The sequence below is a fragment of the Moschus berezovskii genome, chromosome 4 (assembly GCF_049115385.1).
Source record: "Moschus berezovskii isolate FMDL1 chromosome 4, NW_MosBer_1.0, whole genome shotgun sequence".
NCBI lineage: Eukaryota > Metazoa > Chordata > Mammalia > Artiodactyla > Moschidae > Moschus > Moschus berezovskii.
Window position 1 is genome coordinate 108,853,836 of NC_142463.1, and position 20,194 is coordinate 108,874,029.

Consider the following 20,194-nt stretch of genomic DNA (forward strand, 5'->3'; position numbering starts at 1 on the left):
TAAATGCCAGTGGTCCATTACTAAATAACTTGCACACTCACATTCTTGTCTTTAGTACAGCCTAGGACTGTCGTCACCTCTTAACTTCCTCTGATGATATGAATTCCTTTCTTTTTTTCCCAGGTGCTACGGGCTCTGCAGTGAAATCTGACTCACCTTCCACTTCTGGCATCCCCCCTCTCAGTGAAACGGTATCTGCAGCTTCCTTACTGACGACAACCAATCAGCACTCATCCTCCTTGGGTGGTTTGAGCCACAATGAGGAGATTCCAAATACTACCACCACACAACACAGCAGGTGATTGGGGTGAGGATGGAGGCTTGGGTTGGTGAATAGTAATAACAGAGCTATCTGGTTCTGTCTTACCCTCTCTGCCTAGCAGAGACCACATTATCTAAGTGGATGACCTACAAGCTATGGGAAATAAAGACAGAGGAGGCTTTTTTCCCTTTTTCAAAGCCCATTCTTGTTTTAACTGCTCGCTACCCCTCACTGGCTATTGTGTTGACCTTACGATCTCAGATCTGGTTGGTCCCATATTCTGCCTTCTTTGCCTGGGTTGTTTTTTTTATTTAATTGAATTATAGTTAATTTATGATGTGTTAATTTCTGCTGTATAGAAAAGTAAATCAGTTATACATTCTTTTTTTTTTTTTTCGGAGAAGGTAATGGCACCCCACTCCAGTACTCTTGCCTGGAAAATCCCATGGACAGAGGAGCCTGGTGGGCTGCAGTCCATGGGGTCAAGAAGAGTCGGACACGACTGAGCAACTTCACTTTCACTTTTCACTTTCATGCATTGGAGAAGGAAATGGCAACCCACTCCAGTGTTCTTGCCTGGAGAATCCCAGGGATGGGGGAGCCTGGTGGGCTGCCGTCTATGGGGTCACACAGAGTTAGACATGATTGAAGTGACTTAGCAGCAGCAGTACATTCTTTTTTATATTTTTTGCATTATGGTTTATCACAGGATATTGAATATAGTTCTCTGTGCTGTATAGTACAACCTTATTGTTCCTTCATTCTGCGTATATACTAGTTTGCATCTGATAACCCAAAACTCTAATTCTATCCCTTTCTCTTCGGCAACCACAAGTTAGTTCTCTGTGTCTGGCCTCTGTTAATTCTTATGGCTGCGCTGGCTCTTCATTGCAGTGCAAGGGTTCTTTGTTGCTGCACATGGGTTTTCTCTAGTTGCAGGGAATAGAGGTTACTGTCTAGTTGTGGTGTGAGGGCTTCTCATTGCAGTAGCTTCTTTGGTTGGGGAGCACAGGCTGTAGGGCTTTCAGGCTTCAGTTGTTGCAGTGCATGAGCTTTAGTTGCCCCAAGGCATGAGGGGTCTTAGTTCCCAGTCCAGGGACTGAACCTGTGTCCCCTGCGTTGGCAGGTGAGTTCTTAACCTCTGGACCACTAGGGAAGTCCCCAGCCTAGTCCCCATTTCTTGACTGAAGCTCCACATCAGGCAATAACCACAACACTGTGGCTGATGGCAACCACTTTATCCTTACAGCACGTTATCTACTCAGCAGAATACCCTTTCGTCATCAACATCTTCTGGGCGCACTTCAACATCCACTCTTTTGGTAAGTGTGAGTGCGGTAAAAGGAAATGTGGTTTTATTACATTCAAACAATTATCCAGCCGTAAGATTCTCCCAAGAAGCAACTCTTGAAAATTTCTTCATGAGGTGGCAAAATGACAACAGATCTAAGGTTGCAGGAAAAGGGGTAAAAGTATACTTGAAGCCAGGAAAGGCGGAAGAATCCAGAAATACTGCAGAACTGTGGGCTAATTGTTAAAAGCCCTGGAAATGACTTCCCTGAGTATGTGACTTTTTTCTTTTTGTAAAGACACTGAAACTGGGTGGGGCTTTGTATGCTATGATAAATTCTATAAGAACATTTTTTTCTAACTGATAACAGCCATTCTCACTCTGGGATTTGCCAAACCTGAGTCCTGAAAATAAGCAGTTTGAGTCTAGGCATCCTATGAAAGTAAAGGCCCGATGAGTGCTTTTAGCTAAAGAATTAATTTCACTGTTGTGATTTTGTGACAACTATATTTGTGGAATTAAGCTGAGACGGTAAGGAAGAAAACTCATTTCAAAAGGACCTGTTTCAGGGAAAGCTTGTCTGGTTTGTCAAAAGCCTGGAACAAGGTAATGAGGGCTAAGGCTTTCTTAGGATTTCCTCTTTCCTCCAGTTTACTATTTCAGGTTTAAATGCATTAGAACTGGTACTTTTTTCTAGCCTGTGAATTTGTCTGTTGTGTTAGCCTAGTGAAGAAGAGTAGGCTAGGAGGCTATGATGTATTTTTCAGACCTAACTTATCTTTTGTCTCCTTACTGGGCAGTCAGTATTGGTTTCTGGGGAGTTTGTCCCTACTCGCTCTGCTGCTTTTTGAACAGGGTGATAATGTGCAGTGGGTCCATTGTTAACCATCTTTACCAGATAAATCTTGGTGAATGTGTAGCTGGAGAGTATTTTATCATTTATTGTAGATACTTTTACATAGGATGCCCAATAACCTTCCTCATCCTCTTTAATTGGGAAGTTGGTGTGATAAAATCTACAGAAGGGAATGTCTTTCCTGACCTGTTACACTAATCACTGTTTCCTCCTCCTCTTCTCCACTGCACTGCCTTTTTGAAGCACACGAGCGTGGAGAGTGAGGCGAATCTCCATTCTTCGTCCAGCACTTTCTCCACCACATCCAGCACCGTCTCTGCTCCTCCCCCAGTGGTCAGTGTCTCCTCCAGTCTCAATAGTGGCAGTAGCTTGGGCCTCAGCCTAGGTAGCAACTCTACCGTCACAGCCTCCACTCGAAGCTCAGTTGCTACGACTTCAGGTAACCCTGTGTAGAAGTAGAATTGCCTTCATTTGGGATGGAGGAACAAAGTAATGGTGTTTAAAAAAAATAAATTTCTTTTTTAGGAAAAGCTCCTCCCAACCTCCCTCCTGGGGTTCCGCCATTGTTGCCTAATCCATATATTATGGCTCCAGGGCTATTACATGCCTACCCGGTAAGTGAGATTGAATGATCTTTTCCAAAAGAGGAAGGTGGTATGCCTAGTCTTTATTGCTGTGACTTCAGGTGGAAGACTATACATAATAAATGAGCGGTTATCATGTGTAGTCTTTAATCTTTGTAGTTTGGGGGGGGAATAATTTTAAGAGGAAGGACTCAACCTAGACCAGGTCCTCTATTGTGTATTTTCTCTGTGTGAAACAATTACTGGGCCTCAGAAGCCAAAGGCCAGAGTGTCTAACTGGAATCCCTCACAGTTTCCTAGAAAATTATTTTCTCTAGTTAGATTGATTCTTGATCCCTGGGGGTTTGTGCTGGCTCTGACCTGATGAGAGTAGAGTTCCCTGAGTTAGTCTGTGGTTCTCTGAGAATAGGTGAATAACAGGAGTAGCTTTTTATCTTGTGTTTTGTGTCAGGCTCATGTATTCAGTGCTTATTAAGACGAAGGATATTTATTTAAAAACATTTTTTTTAAATACCTGTTTTTCGAACTTATGATTACCAGGGGCTACAGGAGGGGAGAGATAAATGGGGAGGTTGGGATTGACATGTACATTCTGCTGTACATAAAATGGGTGACTAATAAGAAGCTCCTGTATAGCACAGGTGACTCAACTCTGTACTCTAATGGCCTCCATGGAAAAAGGATCAAAAAGAGTGGCTATATAAGAACCTACTCACCTGAAACTCACACAGCATTGTAAATAATCCCAAACAAAACCCCAGAACACCTGTTTTTGCCTTCAGAGAGTTTAGATTATCATACAAATGAAATACCCAGTAGCACTTTTTAAATAGTTAAGATACTCCCTTAGTACCCAATAGAATAAAATGTGAATCCTTTCTGAGAGAGATAAATTTTAAGCCATATTTTGAAGGCTAAAGGAGAAAAAGACTGGTAAGATAAAGTTAACTATCCATGTGTGACTTATGTACCCCACTGCCACACAGAGGACAGCCTAGTTGAATCAGTATGTAGCTCAAGGAAAACTTTAAGGCCATTCATGAATCATGTAATCTCTTTGCATTTCATTTCTTAAAGAAAAGGAAGGAAATAATGTGTCCTCTTTTTTTTCATGACTGAGGATGAAAGTTCTGTGGATTTATCTTGTCTCTCAGCTCCTTGGTTTGCTACCGTCATGACCAGTTCCCATTGTTACGTGTTTATATCTTTCAGCCACAGGTATATGGTTATGATGACTTGCAGATGCTTCAGACAAGATTTCCATTGGTGAGTATATGGTTGTAGAGCTTAGGGAAAGAAAGTGATCTTAAATTAATGTTTGAATTATTCCAGATGTTTACTTGATACGTCACAGACTTGGCTTTTTCTCAACCCATACCTCATATACATACTTTAAGATATTTTAGAATGTATCTAGTGGTTCTAACAGAAGATCACTTTAAAAAAAAAAGAGTTGTGGCATCTTTGAATTAAGCATATTTTAAGCTTCCTTTATGTTTCAAACACTGATGAATTCTAGAAGGAAGATGTATTTTCTCAGTAGTAATTAGGGATTCCGTTCCGTTCCGTTCCGTCGCTCAGTCGTGTCCGACTCTATGCGACCCCGTGGACTGTAGCCTACCAGGCTTCTCCGTCCATGGGATTTTCCAGGCAAGAATACTGGAGTGGGTTACCGTTTCCTTCTCCAGGGGATCTTCCCAGCCCAGGGATCGAACCCGGGTCTCCCGCATTGGAGGCAGACGCTTTAACCTCTGAGCCACCAGGGAAGCCCAATTAGGGATTAGGGATTAGTAATTAGGGATTATATCTAGGGGTTTAGAATTTATCTAGAATATTGGGATTTCCCAGGTGGTCCAGTGGTTAAGACTACATGCTTCCAATGCAGGGGGTATGGGTTCAATCCCTGGTCAGGGAATTAAGATCCCACGTGCATCAAGGCCAAAAAAAAAAAAAATTCATCTAGAATATTATTGGTACTGATGGACTTGAAGCATTTTCCTGGTGGGCATACTTGTAGACCTTGCCTGACTATCCCCATGGCCAGGCAGGGGGGACAGTGTATGCAAGAGTAATATGGAGTTTGTGCTAGCTCTTGCCAGCTCATTAGTGGCTGGATAAACTGCAGTTCTCCAACATTCTCTTGCTTTTCACCTTGTATGATGTGTCATGCCAATAATGATTGGCACGGAGTCTCTTCTATTTCTGTCTTTCAGGATTACTACAGCATCCCATTTCCTACACCCACCACTCCGCTGACTGGGAGGGATGGTAGCCTGGCCAGCAACCCTTATTCTGGTAGGATTGGGATGGGGCTGAATAAAGGGAAGCTGTGCTGGTATTGGTGGCAGAAACCTGATTAGTAGATCCAGTTTTCACCTTAATTAAGATCTTTGACAGAAATATTATACAAAACAGATGTCATGAATCAGGGTCGGTAGATTCAGAATAAGTATAGTGGTTGAACTGGCCTTCTTTTGCTCATCTCTACTCCTGTTCCCTACTTACATGGCAGTCTTGTTGCTTTGCCAGGCTATAGGCCTGACCTGTTGTCCTTATTGACTGTCATTGTTTTTCAGGTCCAGTATGGAGTTTTCCCCATGGAGGAGAAGCAGAGAGAGGAAGTAGGGGGTGGGGTGGGGAAGAGATGAAAGAACAGAGGTGGGCAGAGAAACCATATAGGAGCTTTATTCTGGAAGCTTATCTCTGCCACAGCATTGCACAGCCATGTGTCATTAGTCTTTGACTGGCACTGTGTAGAGTGTGTCCTGAGCAATGCTAAATAGAGCGTCAAAAAAATAAAATTCAAAGAATTGAACTTTAACTAAGGCTCTTCTGGATCATGTGAACCAGAAGAGGTTACATTGATGTGGGGAGTAAAAGAAGCAGATATATTGAGCCTCTCCTTTCACAGGTGACCTCACAAAATTTGGCCGCGGGGATGCCTCCTCCCCGGCCCCAGCCACAACCTTGGCCCAACCCCAACAGAACCAGACGCAGACTCACCACACCACGCAGCAGACATTCCTGAACCCGGCGCTGCCTCCTGGCTACAGTTACACCAGCCTGCCATACTACACAGGGGTTCCTGGCCTCCCCAGCACCTTCCAGTATGGGCCTGCTGTATTCCCTGTAAGTGCTTGGACTTGGTCTTTACTTGTAGTGAAGACTCCTTGACACTATCCTAGGTACTTTCAAAGCTAGATGACTTTTTAATAATGAATAAGGAGGAACAATTTCCACTGGCCTGGGAGAGGGATTGGAGCCGGATAGGTGGTATTGGGATAAGGGACTACCTGTTGTTAGAATTAGATAAAGGGGGAATGTATAGCTTTGCTTCCCTCAGACTGTCATTCATTCCCTGAGCCATTTTGCTAAGCAAATGGGACAGCCTGCATCAGGATGGGTAGCCATCTTGAATGCCCAATCTCTAGAGTAGGTTAAACGGTACTTTGCCGCCATTTCACTGTAGTGCTGGCCTTTTGTTCTTCAGGTGGCTCCTACCTCTTCCAAGCAGCATGGTGTGAATGTCAGTGTGAATGCATCAGCCACCCCTTTCCAACAGCCAAGTGGTTATGGGTCTCATGGATACAACACTGGTAAGCTCACTTTGACCCTGGCTGTCATTGGGATGTTATTAAATGAGTTTCAGGGAGGAAGATTCAGTGCTTGAGAAAATAGGGCTGGTAAGGGTGTGCTGCTGCTCCAGGTATGATTGTTCATGTTTGTTTGACTGGGTTTCTGTCTGAGCAGCACCAACAGAAGAGCTTAATAGTAGAACATTATTCGTTACTCATGACGAGAATGCCCTGGGGCACAAATTGGCTATTAGAATATGTTGGCTGGCCTAAACTTTGGGTGGGAAGCACGGGGCCCACCCAAATCTAAGCAAGATTTTACTGAGATTTTCCAGTGGGAGCAGGTGTTAACATTTAAGGTACTGGTAAGTACAGTAGGTGATATATTCATTCACTGAATAGAAAAGTTAAATGGGTTCTTACTGAAATCTCTTTATAGTGCTACTTTCCTCATGTGGTCCCTCATTTTATTCCCTATCTAGAGGGCCTAAGATGTAGAAAGAAAGGAGTAGGGCACAAAAGCTCAATAGAGGGAGAGTTGGACCTTTGGGTTCCTTAATTTGTATGACTGGTTTCTTTGCAAAGTCCATTGTACAGCTGAAGGCAGGGAGGGAAATACGGGGATCCTCTGAATGGACACTGACCTGAAAGATATTTTTCCTATCCTTTGCTCCCGTACCTGACACCTGCTGTCTGTTTTGGGGGGACAGGAAGTAAGAGTTTTTGAATAAAACAATTCTGTCTCCTTTTCTCAGTGCCTTGTAGATGTGTATGGAGAGTAGGTGGTTGCCATTGCTTGGGGTTTAGGTTGAGGGTTGTTCTTTAAAATTCTTAGCTCAGTTATGGTTTCATGGTGGTTTGGATGGAGCTGCATCTGTGTTCTTCACCCTTGTATGGGCTCCAGATGGTTAAAATTGTCCAAGGTTTTTTCAATAACTGGGAAACTGAGCTGAGAAAGAGGGCAGTAGGTCTGGATACTGTCAGTGAGGTGGAGCTTTGAACTGTGTTGTATGACTTACAGTGGGTTGAGATGTAAAGTAAAGAAATCCTGAGATAACTCACTGAGATTAAATCATTAATCCCCAGACTCCTGTGGCTAGGGACCCCTCTCACTGAGCAGGTCAGCCCCAGTCCTTGGTAGGGAGGTTTACAAGCTCTTGTCTTGGAGTGGCCCTATTATAGGAATTTAGATTTAGGTTTTAGCTGGACCAGATTCAAGAATTTTAAGAGATACAGATGATTGGTAATATAAGATGGCATTACCTGATTTTGGAAATCCTAGCTTTTTCACTAAGATTTCAGAAACCTATAACAACCCTTTGAGAATCCCCAACCCCACAGAGGGCTCTTGTCATCCCATTCCTCATCAACCTCTAAATTCATTTATTTTTATGTATTTGATTCCTTTTAGGAAGAAAATATCCACCCCCTTACAAGCATTTCTGGACGGCAGAGAGCTAATTTGGCCCAAGGCTGGGGGCTGTGTTTTGTGTGTGTGTATAAATTTGCACTGAAGTCTTGTTTCAGAAACCAGACCACTGAGGAGAGCCTGCTGAGCTGTGGCAATGGCCTGCGTGGCTTGGGGGAATGAGTTGGTGGATACCTTCTGGGCTTTTGAACTTGCCCTTGCCTCATTTCCCTCTGCCCCATGTGTCTGACCCTGTCTTACCCATTTCGAATTCAAGCGGTGCAGCATCTCCTCCGAAGCATCAATGCACACACCTGCTGTTGCTTTTGATTTCTGGAAGGCATGTAGTTTCAACTTGTAACAAAATATTTGTAGTCTTCAATAAACTGTGGTATTTCTTTAGCTAACTCTGGCGTTCTTTCCGTGCATGTCTTTCTGGACACTAGGAGCCAATGTTGTGCTGTGGGTGGAGGGTGGCTTTTTCAGTCAAACCCCAGCATAGTCAAAGAACCATTAACTTTTCAGTATAGTGAATCTATTAAGCTGGGGGAGGGGAAGTGGCCTCAGTTCTCAGCCTGTTGATTGGTTGGTAAAGAAAGTTATTTGTAGAAAATTCCCCATTCTCTATGCTGCTTATAGCTCTTCACTTTTCAGTTTAGATCTTCCCCTTGTCTCTGACATAAGCAGAGAGGAAAGGACAGAAAAGTTAGGGTCATGTCATTGTGAAAGGCTAAAGAGATGGTGTTCAGAACTGTTGTTACGAAAGTATCTTCCAGGTTTAGTACCCACATCTGGTTCCCAGAGGCCACATGGCTGGCTGAGATCTGATAAAGTCTTGCGTGACCAGCTAGTTGATGACTCGAACTCGGGCTGTGGAAACTCTTATAGCCTGGAACATTGTTCTTAGAGTCCTTTGATAGCTTTTTAGGGATTGTGGATTATTAGTCAATTTGCACTTGTTGGGTGTAGCTAAGGATGTGTGGGAGAGGTTTGGTTAAACACCTTGACTACAGAAATTCTCATCCCCTCTTAATGCCCTTCATCCATAGAGTTAACTTGGACAGTGAGAACTCCATCCTTGGTTAATTGGAAACCCAGATATTTGGCCTTCTTTGTGTTTGTTCGCAGCCCTCTGAAGTAATTTTGTCTTTTGATTGTGCCCAGCTTTCTCAGGGGTTGCCGGGCTGGGAGAGATTTCTTGTTTCTCCTCCCCGCCATCCACATTGTGTTTGTATGATCACTACTTGGGAGTGTGGATTAACCAGGGGATGTTGACTATTGGAAGGAAAGCAAAACTCTGTAGTCTGCGATTTCTAACTGATGAACAGTAGGTAGGGAAATTAATGCTTATTATTTTCTAGGGTCTTAAGTGCTTACACTGAGGCCATTTAGGGCTACTACAGTATTTTGTTTTTTTCTGCATCTCCAGTTGTTTCAACCAGTAGCCCAATCAAGGCTTCTAGACCAGAAGCTGTTTTTGAGCCAGTCCAGCCTCTCGAAAGAATGAGACCAATTAAGGGCACATTGGAACTAAATTCCTTCCTACCACTAGGCTTGAGAACAGCCATTTCTCCCATTGTGTATGGGATGATCAAGGGGTGTTGGCAAGCTGTTTGAACCTTCACTGTAAAGGTCATTGTCTCTTCTGGTTTCCCTCAGAGATGTTCTATTTTTATCCTGTCCATTACACCTTACTCTCAACCCTTCCACACAAAACCTCCTTGTTAGCATAGCTTTTTCCATAAATGATCTCCTGATCTGCCTGTTACCAGTGATTTGCCAAATGGGCACCTGAGAGCTGAAAAAGGAAGGGAAAAAAACTGATTAGTTCCTGTTTTGTCCCCTTTTACTCCAGTGCCACTAAAATGTAGAGTTGATACTTTGAAGATTCCCATTTTCTCATGCTTGGTTTCTGTTGTTGTTTAGTTGCTAAGTTGTGTCTGACTCTTGCGACTCCATGGACTAGCCCATCAGGGTCCTCTGTCCATGGGATTTCCATGGACAGAATACTGGAGTGGGTTGCCGTTTCCTCTTCCTGGGTATCTTCCGACCCAGGGATCAAACCGCCACCTCCTGCATCAGCAGGCAGGCTCTTATCACTGAGCCATTAGTGTCTGTAGTTCTTTTCTTTTCCTAGTTTGTGTTTGTTCCTCCCTGAAACTGTCTGGACTTATGATATGGGAGGGTTTTCCAGGGTAACGCCACTCCTATTGGGAAGATTCTAAAGTGACTGTCCAAGGTGGGCTTAGCTTTTGAAAGCTGCCTTGGTCTAGGGAGGATTTGAATTTTGGAGTCTGAACGGAGATCACTATTGAATTGTGGGTAAATGGAGGATTCCTCATTTGTGACTCCATCAGAGTGTGTGTGTGTTGTGTGACTCCATCAGTTTAGTTCTAAAAAACTCATCAAAGTGCTCCTAGCAGCAGAGGAAAATCCAAAGACCCAGACTGAAGTGCAGTGTTTTTCTGAAGTCTCGTTTTATCTCATTTTCTGAGATTTAACAGATCTTTAGAAAACAAGCTTTAAATTCCTCGTAAAATTTCAGTTATTTTTTCTTCAGTATTTGCATACAGTTTTGCTAGTAAGATGCTGGGTTATTTTACCTGATGGCTTTTTTTCCTATTCTTAGTGTCCCATACCGGAGGTACAGTATGTATATTTCAGCTTTTTAAGGAGTATAGATTAAAATGGGGAATTGTACTGTTGTGGTGTCCATAAAATTATAATGGTGGTAGGGAGTTTTTCAATAGGAAACACACAAGTTGCTGGAGTGTGGATTAGGGCTTTTACCTCATGGAAAAGCTGGAATTGTAAACTAGAGTGACAGCTGGACTTTGTGCTCCGCCTAGGCTATGAGAACCTAACCCTGTCTACCCTCTCCTCTCCACACTTGGGCTTAAGTTGAGTAAACGGAAATTTGCTCTTTAAACCGTAAGTGTGTAGCCTAGTAGTACCAAGACAATAGGGAAGCTGGAGGGGTAAACTGAGGCTCTGAGAGTGCTCTTGGGGGTGGACTGAACTGCTTCCTAGTACTTTCCTTATGCTGTGAATTTTAGGCCCACCCAGCAGCAAGACTGCAGAACCTCATGAGTGGAGTTTGGGCTGACTGATTTGAAATGGACATGGAAAGTTTAATACAGTCCTGTTGGGCTTTGGCACAGAGAGTGTTTTGAAAGCCATAGGCTAGTGAAGTTTGGCTATATTCCCTGGTGCTCCCAAAAACAACACACCTCACTCTCACATAAACAGTATACATCGGGAAAGGGCAAGAGAACCCCATCGGGAACCTTTTTGTGTCATGAGCTCTTATTCCTCAGGACTGACGTGAAGTTGGAAAAACAGATCAAACTTCCCTTGCAGTGCTATAGCTAGAAAGGCCACACGCGTCATCATCCCCAGGGATGGGCCAGGCAGTTAGCTGAGCTAATCCTCCTGTCTGTTTCCTCCTCCCCTAGGTGTGTCAGTCACCTCCAGTAATACAGGCGTGCCAGATATCTCGGGTTCTGTGTACTCCAAAACCCAGGTAGGTGCCTGGCTCTGGATAGAACTGGAGAGAGAGATGGACATCGAGGAGGTGGAGTTGCAGTGATAGAAGAACACTGAGCATGGGAATTCCCTGGCTGTCCAGTGGTTAGGACTTGGCACTTTGATTGCCATGGGCCCAGGTCCAATCCCTGGTCAGGGAACCAAGATCCCACATGCCATATGGCCAAAGGGCAGGAAAATACAGTGAACAAGAACAGTCTCCTTAAGTGAGGTATCAGGAAACCCACCCTACTAGAAAGTGAGTGAGTTCTTAAAGTTTAAATTCAGCCCGCTTGGAAAAAAGCAAGAAAAATGTTATATGAGGTGAAGTGTGGTAAATTGTTGTGGTGTCATGTCGTTTACTGTGCAAGTTTTCCTGGCCCTTTACTTACTCGCAACCTTTTCATAAGTTTCTCTGAGAATAGATATGGAATGAAAGGAAACTAGTTCTTCCCATTCTTTGTAAGTCTATAACAGAGTGGGAAAGGATACAGCACAGCCCAGTAATTAAAGCGAGGCTTCCAAATTATGCACAGATGAGTATTGTGTTGCTCCCACACACACACCATAAATAATTAAAAGTTCCAGGTAAAGTATTAGGAGTTGTGGTGTAGTGCTTCATGACCAAGACCATTAACACTCAAGACCCCTCAGTGTGTATTCATTTTTTAAAAAATATCCACCAAGTTCTAATTTTTACCAAACGCCAGAGGTTGTGCTAATAGTAGTCAACATATTTCACTGTGTTCATGAATGATGTTAGATTTCACAAAGTGCTCACATCTGTCCTCTGATTTGGTCCTTACAACTGAGAGGTTAATAGCATCCCTGATTCATGTAAGAGAAAACAGGCTGAGAGACTGAATAGTTTTCTCGGGATCACACAGCTATTAAAGACTAGAACTGAGGCTGAGACCTGAATGTCTGACTTCAGTTGCAGCATTCCTCTGTGACACCATGCTGCTGTCTCAGGGTGGGGGATCTTAGATTCAGAAATTCCAAGGAATAGTTTGCTGATGCGTTGACTCTCTCTCCACCTATTCTCCTGGATAGCAGTCCTTTGAGAAACAAGGTTTTCATTCCGGTACTCCTGCTGCCTCCTTCAACTTGCCTTCAGCCCTAGGAAGTGGGGGGCCCATCAATCCGGCCACAGCTGCTGCCTACCCACCTGCCCCCTTTATGCACATCCTGACTCCCCATCAGCAGCCGCACTCCCAGATCCTTCACCATCACCTGCAGCAGGATGGCCAGGTAATAGCCCTTCCCCCGCTTTCCTTTCCCTTCCTCTTCCTTCCTGTCCCTAAAACTACCTCCCCTTTCCTTTTCTTACCCTTCCTCACCACCACCTTCACCCAATCCTCCCCAGCGCCAGCCATGGGCACACAGCACATACAGACACAGCGCACACAACACGAGTGGCCGGCAAAGGATATGTCAGAGAAGGGGCCAGATTGCAACCTTTTTTCCCCCGATTCCTTTGGTGCCTTTCTCCTCCACCTCCTCCCATAGCACAGTTGTCCTCATCCCATCAGACCTGGCTCACACCTCCCCTCTTAACCTCTCCCAGCCTTCCCCTTCCCTGACATTATAGCTTTCCCTTCTAATGGTGGAGTTCTATTGTCAAAGTTTGTCCCTTTATTTTCCATATATCCTGGTTCTGCCTCAGCTACCATATTTGCAGATGATTCTCTGTTGCCAGCGCCAGCAGGAGGAGCAGGTAATGAAACTGAATGATGATATGCTTGAACCCACTCCTTTTCAGTCCCCATTTCACCTCCACAGTCTCAGGGAACTTGAAGAGAAGAGATTGCACGGTCACAAGTCGGGATACACAAACACAACACCTTGCTGAGCTCTCTGGCCTCCCGTTCCTCTCTTGTCCTCCCCTCCTCAATGCTCTCTTTTTCTTTCTACCCTTCCCTGACTTTTGAAACACTTGGTTACTGGAATGGAAAGGATTCTTGGAGCAGCATCTGGAGCCTGGGGCCTCAGACTCTCTTATCTTCCCTGAAATAGGCTCACAGATGTGATGTGTAATAGGGCTGGGGAGCCCTGGGGTAGTGCAAGTGACCTCTCCCCCTTCCCCATAGGTGGCTTGGGAAGCTAGAGTAAGGACTTCCTTGCTCTCAACTACAGATACCCAAATTGAGGCATTTATAGGGATCAATGAAAGTGAAATCATCTTATGATTACCCATCTCCAAGAGGCCATAATTCTCTCTAGAAGAGTAGCCTTCTGGAACAGGCGAGGATAGGTTTGAGGGGTGGGGGGAGGTGGAACTGAAAATGAGTAGAACTGATTCACTATCTTGCCTCCAAAAGTATCCTGCCCTCTTTTCATCCTTCCCTTATTTAAAGTTTATAGGTGCTTTTTTTACTTGTCAGAGGTGCTCTTAACTGCTATATAAACCAAATTCTGATGGTTGAGAAGCGAGATTCAGAGTAGTTTCTAAGCCAGGGGAATGGGAGAGTAAAACAATTTCTAAATCTCCACTTGAAGATGTCATAAATTTGTCCCACTAACTCGACATCTTTTTCCTCCCCATTCACCCTCCCATTCCCCTGCAGACGGGCAGCGGGCAACGTAGCCAGACCAGCTCCATCCCGCAGAAGCCCCAGACCAACAAGTCTGCCTACAACAGCTACAGCTGGGGGGCCAACTGAGGCCCCGATCCTCTTCTCCCGATCCCATCTTCTGAGAGGGCTTCTCAGCCTGGCAACTATGGAAACAGCATCAAAGAGAGAAAAGAATGTGGGGGGGGTTCCGCTACCCCCCACCCCCAGCGGCCCACCCCATGCCTCAGCTTCATGTCTGTCCCATTCCCATACCATCCCCACTCTGTTGTATGTATTATAGGATTTGTATTTTCTCTTTTTTTTTCTTCCTTTCCTCTCTTCCTCCTCCCTTGCATTCAAGATTATGAAACTTTGCTGTGGGCCCTGCCTTCTCTTCTCCTCCTCCTGTTCACCCTGGTGGTGTGTGGGGGAAGTGGGGAGGGGGGACCCCCAAATATATATCAGCCCAACAGCCCTAAGTCTCCTCCTTTATTATTAGGAAACAAAACAACAACAACAAAAAATGGCGTCATGAATATGAACAGCATTGTCAGATGAATTAGTTGAAGTGGTTTTTTTTTTGTACTGTGTCCTCAAATTTAATGGATTAATGTGTCTTGTATATATAAAAAGAAAACCTCTACCTTCAGCCTCTGCCCATTCTTGCTCCGTCTAGGATGTCCTCAGTCTCGTCGATGACCAGCTTGGTGAATAAATATTACTGTACCAACTGGGCCTTCTCTAGCAGGCCCCGAAGGCAGTGGAATAAAAACGAGATCTTCGCCCTTTAAGAACTCCTCTGACCTTAATGTGCTGCCCTTGAGGGGATTCCCTCGCCCTCCCTCAAAAATTTCACAGTGGTGCCTGTACAGAATCATTGCAAATCTTCATTTCCTTCAGATCTGTAGCAGATTTTAGGCAGTGAAGGGAGTGGGATAGCTGATACTGGGTGGAAAGGGAGAGGATTAAGCAAAAACGGAAAGAAATCACTTTGTATCAATAGAATCAAAGTTTAATTTAGATGGGTCCAGGCAAATGAACTGGAAAGAAATGAGGGCAAAACATGCACTGTTGACTAGCAAAACTGAAGCAGTAAGTCTTGCTTCTTGAGTGTTTTCATTTCACATAGCTAATATCCAAACCCTTGAAAAGGAGGAGGCTAGAGCAAGGCCAGGTTTGGGAAGGAGGTGGGGGTACAGAGAGCGAGAGAGGCTTTGAAAGTCACTGATAGGTAAAAGGGGATACTTATACCTCCAAATTCTTCTTTCCCAAAACTTGATTTCCCTTGCTCTCTTACAAAGTCTATTCTGATGGTTGCAGAGTCTACCTTGACAAACTGCTGGAGAGATGAAGTTAAGTCCATGCATTCCTGTGTTTTACTCTGGGGGTGTCATTAAAGTTGAAGGAGCTTGATACATTTTGTCCATTACTCTAATACTAGACTTAAGTCGGGCGAGAAACAAACTGGATGAAAGAAGGGAGCGAGGTGGGTTAAGGCAGAACACTGGTCCGTGGGTGGGGTGAGTCTACAATGAGGGAGGGTCTGGGTCCGGTTCGTTTGTGTGGGTGGGGTGCCCTCTGGTGGCTGGCTCCAGTGCCATCAAGCGTCAAACCCTCGAAACCCCATTGGAGTGGGTTGGTCGGCCAAAAGAATTGGCTTAGAGGGCAAGTGTTCGTTGGGAAATAAAAATCCAGTATGCCCACTCCCTTCACAGGAAACAGATGGGGGCAAAACTGAAAGCCTTTAGAATGATAGGATCGCCCGCCCCGCCCTTCAGCGACGGCCGGCTTACGGTTGTTTTACGACAGTGTGCGATCGCATACTTGCTTTCCGGCAGCGTGTTCTGACGCTTCGCTCAATTTCCGACAGCGGAACTCTGGCTGCTGCCAGCTGTGGGCTTCGAAGGTTCGAGTCCCATTACGGGAATGAGCCTTTTTGACCTCTTTCGGGGCTTTTTCGGCTTTTCTGGACCTCGGAGGTGAGCGCGGGTTCGGGCCAGACACGGAGGGGCGGGAGTACTCTGAGGGGAGCTTGAACCTTGACACCCTATTTTTGGAAAAACATCCTTTTCTACCCCCCTACAACTCCTGCGGAAAAGAAGGTCAACATTGAACACATACCCCGACAGTAACCAGGGAGGTCGTTAAGAGAAGAAACAACCGCTTAAGCCTTTCTCCAATCTAGGGTGATGCAACAGGGGACCGGGTGGGGAAGACAATGGGGCTCTGGGGAAGAGGGCAGGGGCTGGGAAACACTTAAGAAAGACCGCAGGGTAGCGTGGGGGGCGGGGCACGAGGCGAGGACTGACTGATGAAGCAAAACAAAACCGATGGCCAGTCTTCTGCCCTCGCTTCAGATTCTCAGATACCAACTCTTGTCCCACTCTGTCGCGCATGAGCTGACGTTACGGTTTAAGTAGTGCTGAAATTTTGGTGGCTAATCTGCCTCCATCCCTAGCCACAGAGATCCCTTTTTTGGAGGAATGACTCGCGATGAAGACGAAGATGAGGAAGAGGAAGAAGAAGGAGCCACGTGGGGCCGTGGAAACTCGAGGTTTGAGGGTCCCCAGCCCCCCGAGGAATTTAGCTTTGGCTTCAGCTTCAGCCCAGGAGGAGGAATGCGTTTCCACGATAACTTCGGCTTTGATGACCTAGTACGGGATTTCAATAACATCTTCAGCGAGATGGGGGCCTGGACCTTGCCTTCCCGCCCTCCTGGTGTGTGGCTGCTCCTGGGGAAGAACCTGTGGTTTCTGCTGGGTCGGTGGGTGAAAAAAAAAAAAAAAAGACTTGCAGAGAGTAGTTGGGGGTTGGGAAGCGTGAGAAAGCTGATGATTTCAAGGAGATCTAAAAGAGCCCAAGTCCTTTCCCACTCCCAGCATCCACGTGCCACCTTTCTGCAGAACTTCCAGGTCCTGAGTCAGAGACACCTGGTGAGAGACGGCAGGAAGGACAGACACTTCGCGACTCAATGCTTAAGTATCCAGATAGTCACCAGCCTAAGATCTTTGGTGGGGGCTTGGAGAGTGATGCAAGATCTGAATCCCCCAAACCAGCACCAGACTGGGGCCCCCAGAGACCTTTTCATAGGGTGAGTACATCTGGGCCTGAAGTGGGAGCTGTAAAGAAGACTGACTGCAAAGACTGGAAACCTTGCTGGAATCTTAGCAGACTTGGATTGTATTTATCTGTTTTCTATGGCTTTGTGTAGGATTTTCTTTGGGAGGAAATGGGAGTTCTGCTCTTTGTTAAAAATTTACTGTAGACGGTGCTTGGAGAAAGCAGAAATGTTGAAGGAGGACAGAAAAGTGTCAGTTCAGGAATGCTTTTTCGTAGAGAAATACATGAATCAGATAGGAAGGAGGAGGAATGAGTAAAGAAAGCCATCCTGCTGGGATCATTTCTCCTGAAAAAAGTGGTTTTGGAACTTGGAAATAGTTTGGGTTCTGGGGCCCCTCAAATTTCAGATTGAAAAGTGTCATTTGTCCTACTTTGGCTTCTTCTACAGTTTGATGATACATGGCCTGTGACCCCCCACTCTAGAGCCAGAGAAGACAATGGTAAGTCTGGAGGGAGAGGACATTTACCAGCCCTTTGGTCTCCCTCCCTGAAATTTCTGTCTGCCACATTTGTTCCCTTCTCCGCTTTGGACTCTTTCTTGTTTCCTTTCTGTGCCCTTCTAGATCTTGATTCCCAGGTTTCTCAGGAGGGTCTTGGCCCGGTTCTACAGCCCCAACCCAAATCCTATTTCAAGAGTGTCTCTGTGACCAAGATCACTAAGCCAGATGGGGTGAGTTGGGAGAGAGGGTAAAGGCAACTGTGACCAGGGAATGTTCTGGAAAGGGGGACTGTGTAAAGAAACCAGTGAACTCACCTTTAGTGATGTTAGGGATATGGTGGGGGGACTTCTCCTTGTAGACTATAGAGGAGCGCCGGACTGTGGTGGACAGTGAGGGCCGGAAAGAGACCACAGTAACCCATCAAGAGGCAGGCGGCAGTCCTAGAGATGGTAAGTGAAGAGTATAAATCAAAGGGATCCATCTCTTAATTCCATGGGAAAGGAAAACCGTTACTCTCCTACCCTTTAACATTACTGCTCTCCTTTGCCTCTTTCCAATCTCTTTCGTTTAGCCTGTGTGTATCACTTTTTCCCTTAGGTCCAGAATCACCAACACCTCCATCCCTGGATGATTCCTCTTCCATCCTGGATTTGTTCCTAGGACGTTGGTTCCGGTCCCGGTAGCCTTCTTAATTAATCTCAGAGGCCTTTAGATTCTTTCCACCTCCCGCCTTTTGCTCCGTGTTAACGGGCTTAGTTGTCTTCCTGCCACCTCAGGACCTCGGGTGTGTGGACCAGTGAACTGAAGGTCTGTCAGTATGTCAGTCACCCAGACTGACCAATAAAACCTTTATTTATGCTAATTCTTTGGTCTTGGTTTTGTCGTGGCTATTCCACTTTCTCACACTATCCAGGACTTCCCAGATTAACTTGGCCCACAAAAAATTATCTCTTAATTTTTTGCTTTACTTGCAAAACTGATTTTGATAAGTAAGGACCAGGTACCTTTAGGAGATTATTTTCCTTATGAATAGATAACTAGTGATAGTTCCAGGGAAATTTCTACATGCAGATGCATCAGTTTTAAAAGAATGATGTATGTAAGTGTAGGGGAAAAACTGCTTCCCTTTGTGTGAATTTACTATGATTGGATAATTCAGAGAAAATATAACTAGCGAAGCACTATTGGTCATTTTAGCAAGTGGTACTGGAAAAGCTGGACACAAAACAAGTAGATTAGAACTTTCCATTACACCAGATAGAAAAAAAGATGTAAATGTAAGACATGGAGCCATAAGACTTCTAGAAGAGAACATAGGCAAAACATTCTCTGACATAAATTGTAGCAATATTTTCTTGGATTAGTCTCCCAAGGCAAAAAAAAAGCAAAAATAAATGGAACCTAATTAAACTTAAAAGCTTTTGCACAGCAAAAGAAACCAACAGAACAAGAAGACAGCCTATGGAATGGGAGAAAATACTTGCAGATGATATGATTGACAAGGGGTTAGTAACTAAAATATATGAAGAACTCATAGAACTCAATATTAAAAAATCCAATCAGGACTTCCCTGGTGGTCCAGTGGTTAATGCATGGGGCATTGGTTTGATGCATGGGGCATTGATTTGATCCCTAGTCGAAACTAAGATTCCACATGCTGTGTGCCCCATCCTCCCGCAAAAAAAATAAAATCCCATCAAAAATGGGCAGAAGACATGAACAGATATTTTTCCAAAGAGGACATGTGGATGGCTAACAGACACATGAAAAGATGCTTAACATGGCTAATTATTAGGGGCTTCCCTGGTAGCTCAGCTGGTAAAGAATCCGCCTGCAGTGTGGGAGACCCCACTTTAATTCCTCCGTCAGGAAGATCTGCAGAAGGGATAGGCGACCAACTCCAGTATTCTGGCCTGGAGAATTCCATGGATTATAGCCCATGGGGTCACAAAGAGTCAGACATTATTAGACTCTTTAGCTATGATTATAGAAATGAAAATCAAAATCACAATGAGGTATCACTTCATATCTGTCCAAATGACTCATCAAGAAGTCTACAAATAACAAGTGTTTGAGAGGATGGTGTTGTAGAAGACTCTTGAGAGTCCCTTGGACTGCAAGGAGATCCAACCAGTCCAACCTAAAGGAGATCAGTCCTGGGTGTTCATTGGAGGGACTGATGTTGAAGCTGAAACTCCAATACTTTGTCTACCTGATGCGAAGAACTGACTCATTTGAAAAGACTCTGATGCTGGGAGGGATTGGGGGCAGGAGGAGAAGGGGACGACAGAGGAAGAGATAGTTGGATGGCATCACCAACACAATGGACATGGGTTTACGTCGACTCTGGGAGTTGGTGATGGACAGGGAGGCCTGGCATGCTGCGGTTCATGGGGTCACAAAGAGTCGGACACGACTGAGCGACTGAACTGAACTGAGAGGATGTGGGAAAAAGGGAACTCACACTGTTGATGGGGATGTAAATTGATGAACCCACTATGGAAAACAATATGGAAATTCCTTAAACTAAAAATAGAGCTACCATATGATTCAGTAATTCCATTCCTGGGTACATATC

The 20,194-nt window shown here is 44.9% G+C and overlaps 2 protein-coding genes and 2 non-coding genes across 29 annotated transcripts in view; all 4 read left to right on the plus strand.

Moving 5' to 3' along the window:
* Nucleotides 1-15,525, plus strand: part of UBAP2L (ubiquitin associated protein 2 like) — a 46,003-nt gene extending 30,478 nt beyond the window's left edge. For 3 of the 25 annotated variants that reach the window (XM_088835808.1, XM_088835804.1, XM_088835811.1), the window contains 12 exons: nucleotides 124-298; nucleotides 1,512-1,584; nucleotides 2,653-2,848; nucleotides 2,935-3,023; nucleotides 4,206-4,259; nucleotides 5,207-5,288; nucleotides 5,905-6,122; nucleotides 6,484-6,589; nucleotides 11,432-11,499; nucleotides 12,555-12,752; nucleotides 13,168-13,218; nucleotides 14,069-14,715. In XM_088835808.1, the coding sequence (XP_088691934.1) occupies nucleotides 124-298; nucleotides 1,512-1,584; nucleotides 2,653-2,848; nucleotides 2,935-3,023; nucleotides 4,206-4,259; nucleotides 5,207-5,288; nucleotides 5,905-6,122; nucleotides 6,484-6,589; nucleotides 11,432-11,499; nucleotides 12,555-12,752; nucleotides 13,168-13,218; nucleotides 14,069-14,164 (1,406 nt within the window). In that variant the 3' untranslated portion in view covers nucleotides 14,165-14,715. The other 22 variants (XM_088835823.1, XM_088835824.1, XM_088835825.1 and 19 more) reach the window with 18 other exon arrangements.
* LOC129541891 (small nucleolar RNA SNORA58) lies at nucleotides 4,997-5,131 on the plus strand. Its single transcript, XR_008682944.1, has one exon. It is a non-coding gene; the product is annotated as a small nucleolar RNA SNORA58 (small nucleolar RNA).
* TRNAQ-UUG (transfer RNA glutamine (anticodon UUG)) lies at nucleotides 11,590-11,662 on the plus strand. The gene has a single exon. It is a non-coding gene; the product is annotated as a tRNA-Gln (tRNA).
* Nucleotides 15,526-15,657: 132 nt separating the features above from the next.
* On the plus strand, nucleotides 15,658-18,478 carry HAX1 (HCLS1 associated protein X-1). Of its 2 annotated transcripts, none has more exons than XM_055404132.2 (7): nucleotides 15,658-16,035; nucleotides 16,515-16,774; nucleotides 16,960-17,147; nucleotides 17,565-17,616; nucleotides 17,740-17,846; nucleotides 17,975-18,065; nucleotides 18,214-18,478. In XM_055404132.2, exons 1-7 carry the CDS (start codon nucleotides 15,983-15,985, stop codon nucleotides 18,297-18,299), a joined length of 837 nt encoding a protein of 278 aa, XP_055260107.1. In that variant the 5' UTR covers nucleotides 15,658-15,982; the 3' UTR covers nucleotides 18,300-18,478. The 2 variants fall into 2 exon arrangements, with proteins under 2 accessions (XP_055260107.1, XP_088691952.1); XM_088835826.1 differs by lacking the exon at nucleotides 15,658-16,035 and adding an exon at nucleotides 16,151-16,242.
* The last annotated feature ends 1,716 nt before the right edge of the window (nucleotides 18,479-20,194 follow it).